Source organism: Papilio machaon, chromosome 24 (genome assembly GCF_912999745.1).
Source record: "Papilio machaon chromosome 24, ilPapMach1.1, whole genome shotgun sequence".
NCBI classification, from domain to species: Eukaryota; Metazoa; Arthropoda; class Insecta; order Lepidoptera; family Papilionidae; genus Papilio; species Papilio machaon.
The window spans coordinates 2542409-2554807 of NC_060009.1; the positions used below are offsets into that span (position 1 = coordinate 2542409).

At 35.1% G+C, this 12399-nt stretch overlaps 2 protein-coding genes across 2 annotated transcripts; one reads left to right on the top strand and one right to left on the bottom strand.

Moving 5' to 3' along the window:
- Positions 1–1751: 1751 nt before the first annotated feature.
- LOC106720555 lies at positions 1752–6490 on the top strand. Its single transcript, XM_045683893.1, has 9 exons — positions 1752–1776; positions 2014–2078; positions 2600–2828; positions 3474–3676; positions 4203–4427; positions 5090–5176; positions 5434–5609; positions 5675–5764; positions 5887–6490. The coding sequence occupies exons 1-9, from the start codon at positions 1752–1754 to the stop codon at positions 5978–5980; spliced, it is 1194 nt and encodes a 397-aa protein (XP_045539849.1). The 3' UTR covers positions 5981–6490.
- Positions 6491–8686: 2196 nt separating this feature from the next.
- On the bottom strand, positions 8687–11083 carry LOC106720546 (plasma kallikrein). Its single transcript, XM_045683894.1, has 4 exons — positions 11075–11083; positions 10612–10840; positions 9842–10044; positions 8687–8917 (listed from the first exon to the last, which is right to left on the bottom strand). Exons 1-4 carry the CDS (start codon positions 11081–11083, stop codon positions 8687–8689), a joined length of 672 nt encoding a protein of 223 aa, XP_045539850.1.
- Between the last annotated feature and the right edge of the window lie 1316 nt (positions 11084–12399).

The following is a 12399-nucleotide window of genomic DNA, read 5'->3' on the forward strand; positions in this document are numbered from 1 at the left end:
GTAATATAATTTAGTTTCAATTATGCTCACCGGGTCAGATAAGTTTGCCAGACTATAATTTCATTACTCAATTACAAAACTTCAAAAGATAAGCATTTAATTATCAAGAATTTTACTAAAAGAATCAATCTTAAGGATTACATTTCTCTCGTACAATTTATACAGGGGGGATGGAAATTTACGACAGCTTTTAAGAGATGTAGCTTTGTTTACACGGCGAGCTTTGGAGCGGGATTTGTATTGTTCATCCTTGTAAAGGCGTGATTCCACTGTATCTGATTATGCGGCTGGTGTAAGCAGACTCTTACGATGACGGAATCATCATCATCATCATCAGCTCACTATACGTCCCCACCGAGGGGCTCGGAGCCTACCCCAATTTAGGGGTGACTAGGCCATAGTCAACCACGCTAGCCAAGTGCGGGTTGGTTGACTTCACACATATCATTGAATTTCTTCTCAGATATGTGCAGGTTGCATCACGATGTTTTCCTTCACCGTAAGAACGTCGGATAAATGTACATATGTAAATCGAAAATCGAAAAACACATTGGTACATGGCGGGATTCGAACCCAAGACCTGCAGATTGCAAGTCAAGTGCTTAACCCCTGAGCCACCGACGCTCTTGCCTGAGCCACCGACGCTCTTTTTTTTAAAGCCATGGTAAGGAATGGAATGGATGGAAAATAAATATTAATAATAAACTGGGAATGCAAAATGTTTCGGGGTAGATTATTAGGTTCGGTTGTAAACAATTTGGAGCAGTAACAATGGGTCAATCTATGGATGACAGCCGTCCGTGCTGTTCGCAGGTTTGACTGCAGAGAAACGGATTTGACAAAGAGCAGCCGTTGTAATAAATTCTGCCACTTATAGGGGGGTAACGTAAATTTAGGTACACTTTACACACAATAAACCAATACACGTGCAAGCACTTTAAACTTATTCGTTTTTATTTAACAGAGGGAATGCGTGTGCTTGGCAAGTCTAGTCACTTAAAAGTCAAAGATCTGCAAAAGCACGTATCGAAGAAATATCGTGGATTTTTTTTTAATTTGAAGATTAAAAAAAATGAAAACATGATTTGTCTAAAAACGATAAACAGGAAATGTTGTTTTGCTCATTGATACTGTAAATGATCCGAGAAATTACAAAGACTCTTTAATTTTTGCCTAACAACCAATATAGTTATGTATGTGATTGTAGTATATTAATTTATTTTTTATTTAATGTATATTTGAATAATATGGGATTGCATCGATTTTTTTATATGCTGCTAATAATTATTGTAATAAAAAGTAAGTTTATATTAAAATAGCTTCAAGTTCAATGGAAACGATAAATTTAATATTTTAAATTTAAGCAGTGATGTCTATGGCCAGCGGTCGCTTCGCTATTTCGGCGAAGTCTGAGGACCGCTTTCTCATCTGCTACCTAATAATATTAAAAAAACAACTTATCTCAAATATTTTACCTTACAAAGCTGTAATCACACACATTGTTAGCCAGTGAAATGTGTAAATATAGTTTCTTAGACTATTAAGTACTCTTGCGCAGAAGCTTTGCCGACGGTCTCGTGACGTGATGCGGTAACTGACAGTACTAAGCAGACGAGCGCGAGTTGAGGTCTGTGTTAGTGGAAGGGTGCGACATCGTCAAACCTTCTGCGCGCAGCTAATATATTATGTATTTATATTATATATTTTATTTTATATTGATTTAGAACAAACTGAACCCGACATGAATTGCAATGGCAAATCTTACTAATATTATAAGTGAGAAAGTTTGGATGGATGTTTGTCACTATGTTACTCCAGAGATTCGGCTTAGATGCTGAACATTGTCTGGAAGAATAAATAGGCTACTTATGTTTTTTAATTCCGCGTGGACGAAGTCGCGGACAAAAGCTAGTTCGAAATAATGCCAAAAAAAAGTTTAATCAAAAATAAAATACATTATATATTTTATGACTATTTATATTTAATTATTTCAACAATTTCTCTTAATTTTAGATTCATGGTCTCAAAGAAGAATACAAAACGGAAAACCTTTGGGTGGTAAACCAAAGACATATGCGGTAAGTATATTTTATCTGTATGTAAATCAATTTGTATTTTTGTATGTAACAAATAAACTCAAAAACTACTGGATCGATTTAAAAAATTATTTTGCCATTTGAAAGCTACATTATTACTGAGTAACATAGGCTATATATAATTTACCTTTTAATTTGATTTGGTCCGTAATGAATGAAAAAAAAATATCCAATCGAAAATTGACACAAATCCGAGAACTATTTTAATTACTTTAAACAAAAACTATTCGATCTTGGACTATTGGATTCGAAAATGGATTGAAAAAAATATCACGGAAAAGTAAACGGCAGATAAAATATAACGTACATCTTAACACTTAATAATGTTACCTCTAAAATAACAACATAATTTACGCCTGTAAACTAAATGAGTAGACAGAAACAATGGACCTCCATTTGGCGCGGTCCTCTCCCGCTTTTCCGGTTCTGGTTTCGGGTAATCTTAATACTGCCCTTCTAAAGTATACGAATTCGTTATTAATATCTCTTTTCAATTGTTATAGGTTTATTTAGTTCGGTCTGAAAAGTCTACTGTAAAATATACAGACTGGGTATGTGGAGGGGCACTTGTTGCTAAACTATATGTTGTCACCGCCGCTGCGTGTTTAGAAGATGTTGATTACATATACGCCATTGGTGGTGTCAAAGCTGTAGTTGAATTTAAAGATCTTGAAACTCATTCATGTACAAAATGGTATAAAAGAAGAGTAATATACACATGTGTGCCGAGAGGTATATAAATAATTTGTAACAATAAAAAAATCAAGAAAATATTAACATAGGATAGGCTATATCCTAAGTTAGGGATGACTAGGGCATAGTTAACCACGCTGGCCCAATGCGAGTTGGTTGACTTCACACATGTCTTTGAATTTCTTCTCAGATATGTGCAGGTTGTATCACGATGTTTTCCTTCATCGTAAGAACATCGAATAAATGTACATATCCACAACCACAACTCACGCCTGTAACTCAGAGGGGTAGACAGAGATTACGGACCTCCATTTGCTGTGGCCAAATGAACCTCCGCGATCCACTTTTCGCCATTTCGGGAGACGGAACCGCGTCGCCCTCTTTTTCTCCCGGGAATACACATATATGTGCGGGTTGCATCACGATGTTTTTCTTTACCGTACGAACATCAGATCAATGTACATGTTAACCCAAAAAGAAAAACACATTGGTACATGTCGGGATTCGAACCCAAGATCTGCAGGTTGTAAGTCAAGTGCTTAACCCCAGAGCCACCAACGCTCTATTCCTACTCCATTAAATTCAGTTGTAATCAAAACATTGAAAATTATATCAACTAATTTATATAGCAACAGCCTTGTTTTAAGGTTTAAAAGGTCACGTTTCATCATATTTGTGTTTCAGCTTACGAATTTGATTACGCCAATATTGGGAAGTGGTCAGCTATCGACATAGGCATAGCGAAAATCGCTCATGAGTTTTCATTTGAAAGAGGGTATTGTGACTACGACCCAGTGCCTATTCCCATTAATTACGATCCTAAATTTCAAGAACCTGGCACTGACGCAATAGTGATAGGTTGGGGACATAGCGAAATATGGAAGCAAGTAGGTTGATCTATGTTTTCTTTTTTTAGATCGTAAGGTGGCAAACGAGTGAGCGTCCATCTGAGGCCGAAATAGCAAAGCGATCGCAGCCCATACAGAAAGAGAACATTTCCTCTTCCTATGCGTTACCTCCTCCGTCAAATCCACTTTTCCTTATAAGAAAAGGGTGGTAAATTAAAGAGGACTAAAATTAGGCGTCCGGAACTACATTCATCAGACGAAAACGCGGATTTGCTTCTACTTATCCTTCAATCACCCTTCTGTGAACTGTTGAATGTTGTTAGCCAAATGTTATTCTTTTTTAGAACCTATTGTTTATAGTACTTTGTAAAATATTGTATTGTTTTTTGTATTTTACTTACCTTATCAATTTATTGTTGGAATGTATATCTAGTGTTACTAAATTAATTACTGTAATAAACTTATTTATTACTAGTGCTATAATAAATTATCAAGATGACGTGCATTATCAGTTCAGTATGATTATTACCAAGGAATTAATAGAACTAATCAAAACTATTTTAAGCCGGGCGATGAACAACGTTTATTGCAAAAAGAACCTCATTACGCATCGGTGTCTATAACGAGTAAAAACAAATGCAAAGAAAGTTACAGTGACGTACCAGGGTTACAAGATGTTATAGACAAATATATGATATGTACAAGTGGAGCGGGAAATCTGGATAATGAAGGTAATATCATGACTACATTGAAACCTGAGTCTGAAGGATGTCTGAAAAGTAATTCAAAGGTACATATGTCAATTGAATTTTTAATTCATTAAATAGAACATTAATTAATACATAATAGCTTAATTTCAACGAAAAAACGTTACACTTAAATTAGTATTACTCAGTATATTTTATATAGCAAAGGGTAGCCAACGAGTAAGCGGCCAATTGAAATCGCCAAAATGTGAAACGACCCTTACTATGCCAAAACCATCACTCCTTTTCATCGCTTCCTATGTAGAGAAGGGTAGGAAGGGGAAGAGGACTTAAATCAGGCCTCCGACACACACACTAATCAGACGAAACGCGGAGTTATTTTCACTTCACGCCTGCCTTCTCTATGGTCATGGTATTTCAACGTTTGAACTATATTTTTATAAATCGGTCGGTCGTTCATTTTATTTAGTATGTTTAATCTGAAACAATCCACGGTCGATAATAGAATAAAGCTGAGTAGTTGAAGTGAGCTAAAATGAAATGAAGGAAATAAAAATGTGAATCTTAGACAAACCGTTTTGCTGAAATCATTACTTTTAACTTTAAATAGACAGGACGTTTCAGCGTGATATTCACATGTGTCATTGTCACATTTTACTTACCCCCGCAAAAAAGTGGCAGAATTAATTTAGTACAATGGCGAATCTAAGCTTAGTCCATAATAAAAATATCGTGTTACATCCAGGGCGACTGTCGAAGAAGTTTAAACGGCAACATGAGTATGGACTCTGTAGCTGACCTTGTGCCGAGCAGGAGACATGGCATTTGTCAGGTACGTTCTTTTTAATAAAACAGAGGACATCAGAAGCTCTGGTCTAAAGACACAAACTTGCACAAAAATGTTTTATAAATATAATTGTAACATTAGACAGATGGTTAGGAATTAGTGCCACAATTAAGAAGGGACCGAAGTGCCGACTGAAATGATGAATAGACCGATTTGGGGGAGGAAATTACCTGTTATTCCGACATTAAATTAAGGGCGATCATGGATGTTGATTTAAGTGTTGTGTAGATGACTTTTTTTAGAACGATCATGGAGGTCCGCTGGTGACATGGATCGGTGGTAGAGAGTACCTCATTGGTGTTGCGTCCGTATTCCGGGTGAATAACGAATCTAAATGCGAAGGACCATATTTATTCACAAGTACACAATGCAATGGAGCCTTTTTAAATTGTATTCTTAACCCACAGGATAAAACAAGGTAACCAATAACATTTCATTTTATTTAACCTTGAGTTTATATTGACATATAATTCTTGTTTTCAGACGTGCTAACTCAATTTGTGACATGCCAGCAAAGGAGCGAGGTTTTGAAATGATACACAGACATATATCGTGGGATAGTCATCCGGATGGGTCAGTATTTGTGTCAAGTATCAAGACGTTGCAACACGAAACATAAGTGTAGAATTCTACTGCCGTGACTTACCGTGGCCGTACACTTGTATTCTGTCTTAAATGTAAAATTTTTTTTACAGGCCGGCTGAAAATGAAAAAATAAATTACAGGCCTCTTATACCTTTACGCAGTTTTCATAAAAAAAGAAAACGATCGAAAAATCATGGAAAATAATTCATGGTTATAATACAATTTTGATAAAGAAGTCTACAGTTTTTTGGTTGTATCATATAGTATTAAAAATATAAGGGCCGGTTTACATAAACTGTTTTAAGACGCAGCGTTAAAAATGCATGCGGTGCGGTGGTTGTACGTTGGCAGTTCGTATATAGTGGTCCTAAGACAAGCATAGCTACAGTAACCTTTGTCCGCGGTGTTCAAGTTACAGAAAAATCGCTTTGCAGTTCGCAACTCACTTAAAATCGGCTTCTTCTTACTAACAAACAATCAAGGTACATCCGCGAACAATGGCCATTGCACATAATTTCGTCGTGAGATTAGCTTTTTAAGGCTGATGATATCCATTCGTCAAAAGAACAACGCGCTTTCTGGTTGCTTAAGAGTGACAGGTTCTATAACGTGGTACCTAACAACAATTTAACTGACAAGTTTTTGTCATTTAATAATCATTAAGAAGTGTCAAAATCTTCTGAGGGACAACAAAAGTACGTCGTTTTTTATTCATCTGCCACCAGTACGGCGGCATTCTATGTCGCCAATAAATACTAATAGGGCGGTCTATGTATTGGCTCCGCATAGATATTACATTAATAGAAATTTATAACATATTTTTAACTATCTTTACATAGAAGAATAATATGTTACACAACTATATTTGTTTTTTTAAATTATATGTTATGTAAAGATAAAATACAAGTTGTATCCAAGCATTAAAAAATCATTCCTTCAGAGTTATGTTTCAATTAAATGTGTTAGATCGTCCCTTGTCAAAAAACTTTGTTAGTGTCTTCCGTTTCTGAGATTTTGATGACGGTCAAAATACAATTTGTCACGACTAAAAGTTAAATTCAATTTAAAATGGGGATAGGTTTATTTTAACTGATGTAAGCTTTTTAAATGAAATACATTGTATTAGCATCTAAATTGTAAGTAGTATATGGAGACAAACTAATGGCCACCTGATTACGGTAGTTAGTTAGTTAGTTAGTAGTAGGGGCTCAGTTTTCCGCAACTCCACGACAAGCGCGTATTTTGCGTGAAGGCAGGCTGTAGGTTACTCCAGCCAGCCCAGCTCGCCAAAGAACCCCAGCAGTCCCTTAATGTTGCTGGTGATCTCTGGCGGCGACCGCGGCGGACCGAGGTATCTTCCTGATTACGGTATAATAACGAAAGGATTCTGTCTGCTAAATGGCTGCAGATGCTCTGGGTTCCTTTAACAGACGGAGGAGGGAAGGTACATAAACAGAAAATTTCCCTTTCCAGTACGAGATCTCCCCCGTGAAATCCACTTCCAATCCTTTCCTTATTAGAAAAGATTGTGAAGGGATCAGAACCATCTAAAAAGTTAAAATAAAAATTTAAACATCTAAAACAATTTAAATTGACCTTTAAAAAACCCACTCGATTTAAAAAAAGAAATAAATTATAATATTTAATTATTGTATTTGTATAATAAGCAAATGTTACAGTTTTATAGAAATCATATTTTTATTCCATATTTTTAAATTGCAATATCTTTGTTTGAAAAGACGACTAGGGAAAATAATGTGGACTTTTAGGTACAAATGTATCTTATCATTTATTGACTTCATATAAATTATGTAAAGGCATAAGTGGCCTATATTTAACTTTTTCACTCACATCCCGCCTAAAACAAAAATAAAAATAATCAACAACAAAGATTCACAATTATGACCCAAGCAATTTTATTCCGTATCTATTATTAAACATTTAATCGTAATCCTTACCCGTATGGTTGATAAGCCCATGACATATATCTATGTATCATATCAAATCCACGTTTCCTTGCTGGCAGGTCACAAATGGAGGCGGCACGTCTGAAATAATCAATAATTAAAAAAAAAAACTGAATTAAAAAAAATTAAATCAATGTACAATCACCGTCATTCGCGGTGTTCCAATTAACAAACAATTGGCTTGCAACTAGCAAGTAAATTAAAAAAAACAATTGGGCGCCATCGATGACTATTAGAACGATTACAAAACCCACGATTATCGTGTCAGATCTTCCAAAATTGACGAAATGAATATCACATGGCTTACCTTGTATCGTTAGCGTTAAGAACACAGTTTAAAAAGGCTCCATTGCATTGTGTACTTGTGAATAAATATGGTCCTTCGCATTTAGATTCATTATTTACCCGAAATACGGACGCGACACCGATGAGGTACTCTTTGCCACCAATCCATGTTACTAGCGGACCTCCGTGATCGTTCTAATAAAAAAAGAAGAAAATAAATTAATACTCTGAAGTAATTTCTTTTCAATACAAGGTCTAGAGAGGAAGTTGTATTGCGTAAATGATACCTTGAATAAGAAGGAAATGAGGACTGAAAAGCGGAAGATAGGTTGATCAAGAGAAAGAAAACATGGTGAGACAGTTTATATGAAACATATGGTAGAAAAACGTTACCTGGCATATACCTTGCCTCCTAACCCACTCCATATTTCTTGTAGATACCGAAACATTCATTGTATCTATATTTCTTCGGCAATTCTCGTTCTGTAAATAACGTAAAGGTCGTCTTGTGTTTGAAGCGAGAACAATATGTTTTGATACTTTATACTTAATAAATATTTTACATTAACTCGAAATTCAATCAAATTCAAAATCAAAGTAATTTTTCTTAGGATATAGAAAGTTGTTTCTCGTTATTAATCGTTAGATGTTTTTTCTTTCAATAGTTTACCTCATAATTGGTGCACCCTTCAGCATCTGGCTTGATCGTAGCTATAATGTTACCTCCGATGTCGAGATTTCCCTTTCCATGAGTACAAATCATGTATTTATCTATCACTGCTAGTAAATCTGGAAATTCCTTGTAACCATCTTTGCATTTGTTTTTGTTTATAATCGATACTGGTGCGTAATCAAGATTCTTTTGTACCATACGTGTTTCATCTCCCGGCTTAAAATAATCCAATCATATTTTCAATAACATGAGTTTTCACTGCTAAAGCGTCTACAATCACTATTTTTTAAAGAATATGAGAGGATAATATGTTTTTTTTAGTCGTTTCGGCAGTGGAAATGCACGGTTAGTGTACTTATTTGACTTATCAATACATAGTATAAAACAAAGTCGCTTTCGCTGTATGTCCGTATGTATGCTTAGATCTTTAAAACTACGCAACGGATTTTGACGCGGTTTTTTTTAATAGATAGAGTGATTCTTAAGGAAGGTTTGTATGTATAATAAATGCATAATATAGTAGAGAAACACTGATAAATTTAAAGTTTTCTAATGTGATGTCGTAAATAAGCACGTTTTTTGCGCTTATATTGCATACGCTGGCTGAACCCTACGAGATAGACCAAAATAATGTACTACAGTATTGTTCACCTTAAAAAGTTCAACAAAAAAGTCCGCGATGGTATATGTCTATCTCTTAGGGATAACCCAGCATAACCATTTTTATTCTTTTACGAAGTGATTTTAAACAATACAGCATTAATCCTTATCCATTTAAGTACCTTAAATAAATTGTGCATTTATTCTGTAGTAGGTATATTTTGCATTGCACCCGTGCGAAGCCGGGGCGGGTCGCTAGTATCTAATAAAAAGAGCTATATTTTAAAATTGTAATATCCAAATTTTTCCTATTGAATATCTATTGGTCATTACATTGGGTACAAAAGGATTCTTTTTCAAATGGGTTTAATAATTTTGATTGTTTGATTAGATTTCATCATCGTATTAGTTCTTAATTACCTATGATATACGTATACAAGTGTACTTCTAAGAATGAAGAAAGAATTCTCGATTCAATAATATCTTATTGCTACATTGAAAACTAACAGATGACATCATAAGTTAAAATACTCAACGCACTTGTTTCCATATTGACTTATGTCCCCAGCCTAAGACAATTGCGTCGACACCCGCTACTTGATACTTAGGATCGTAATTAATGTCTATAGGCTGAGGTCTGAATGAACAAGCACCTTTATCAAAATCGAATTCAGAATCGACTTTCGCTACGCCTATATCGATAGCTGACCATTTCTCTACATTAGCGTAATCAAACTCGTAAGCTGAAACATAAAGTAAATTTATGGTCTTTTTATAATAATAATAACTGTCGCCCACGAATCTGTCCGCACGGCCTTAAAAAAAATTAATAATAGCCTATGTGTTCTTTCAGAATATGTTCTACATCTGTGCCAAATTTCAGCAAGATCCGTTGAGCCATTCCGGAGATACCTTCAAACAAACATCCGACCATCCATCTAAACATTAGCATTTATAATATTACTTAGAAGTACGATAACTGGGAAAGATTGGGCTCCAAAACTATATCTTTTCCACTAAATGACTAGCTTCGACTATTATTTTCTGTTCAATTTAATGTCGCGTTTATTGCCGGCATTCTATTTACCTCAAAGGCTATCATCGTTTAAATGTTTTGTGCGCCTTGTTAACAGTTGATTATTTGAAAGAATCACGTTAATTGCGAGGAACAAGGTTTTTTTCGGTTACTATAATACCGCGAAAGAAGTCGACTTTCGATAAATTCGTACCATTTCTCATACTTTTTTTACCGTTGGCCAATCACGTATACCTACATACTTAGTGTAAAAATACTTTTTTATAAATCATACCTTTCGGTACACATGTATATATGACTTTCCTCTTATAAAGCTTTGTGCACAAATCTTTATCAATATTTTCATATTCCACCAAAACAGTATATCCGGCGACAGCGTATAGATATTGGACATCTTCTAAGCAGGCGGCGGCGGTTATAATATAGAGTTTGGAGACGAGCGCACCCGCACAAACCCAATCCGTGTATTGAACTGAAGATTTGTCAGACTTCACAAAATATACCTGAAATCGTACATTATGTACTATCAAGGAGTATGGCGGTATTCAACTTATAAAAGTGACAGTCCTTTGTAAGTTGGTAATTTTGTAAGCATTGATATGAGGACGCGGAAACAATAACTAATCGGAAGCAGCTTTTTAATGTCTATACGAAAAAAGATCAGTCGTTAGTATACGACTATTTGCTTTTTACTTTTATTCCGCGCAAGTCACTACAAGATAAGTTTTTTCCGTTACACTTAACATGAAATTTTTTCTGTAAGTGAAATACCGCGGACAGCCTTGACTGTACGTCTATAAAAGACTATTGATTTATGGTACAAAGAAGTATTTTTATGAAATAACATAAATAATTACCATATATTTCTTTTCTTCTTTGTCTACTGGTATACCATCACGGATCTTCCTTAAAGACCAAGAACCTAAAATCAACACTTATTGTTTAAAATTTTTGATCGACCGGTTCATACCGGTTGAATTTCTTTGGTATTGCGAGCTCAGCCGCTAGTTAAGCCGTCTGTTCGCGCTTGGCAAACAGGGAATACCAACAACAAACATGAAATTGATAGTTGTTTGCCTGCTTTTGGTGCGAGTTCGCTGCTTGTCCCAGTGATCGGCGTTCATGTCGGTTTTTCTACACAAATCATCTTGCTAATCCGGATTATGCTAGCAAATTTGCCAAGCGTGGTATCCCCACGCTTAGCAAACTGTTTGTGTTAAGTGTTTGTGATCGATGTTTGGCATGTGGTTGTAGCAAACACCAAGCTTGAAGATTCGAGATTCCGCGACCGCGCCCGCGAGTTAAATTTTAACAAAAACAAATGATTTCAATAAAAGTTTCGATTTAGAACATTATTATGGACAACATTAATTATGATAAACTTACTTTTAATTACATTAAATACGAGTAGCGAATGTAATAATCTACGTAACACCATATTATAAACAAAATATTGTTCCAAATATAATAAAATTACAATACAGTGACATGTTTGCTTATGTTTGTTCTAATGAAAAACAAAAATCAAAATGTAATTTCAAGGCTCATATACTATTATCATCAATAAATTGAAATTTCAATTAATTCTTATAGGTAATAAATCAGTATTTATTTATTAAATACTAGCTTTTACCCGCGATTCCGTCCGCGCGGAATAAAAAAAAAATAGAAAACGGGGTAAAAATTATCCTATGTCTGTTTCCTGGTTCTAAGTTACCTGCCCACCAATTTTCAGTCAAATCGATTCAGCCGTTCTTGAGTTATAAATGGTGTAACTAACACAACTTTCTTTTATATATATAGATAGATTTTCAATATTGTTTCGATAAGTTTTCATTTAACTTAGTTTATGTGAGGTAACATTTGTATTAGCAATTGACAAACTGTTGGTCAAACTGTTTTACCAATTTTGTAGTGTGAGATGAGACTGGATGCCATTAGATTCGTATTCGATTCTTTTTCGTATGCTTACCTTCAACAGACAGAGGAGTGGACGTATAGAAAGAAGATATTTCCCTTTCCAGTACGTCACCTTAACCGCCAAATCCACTTCCAATCATTT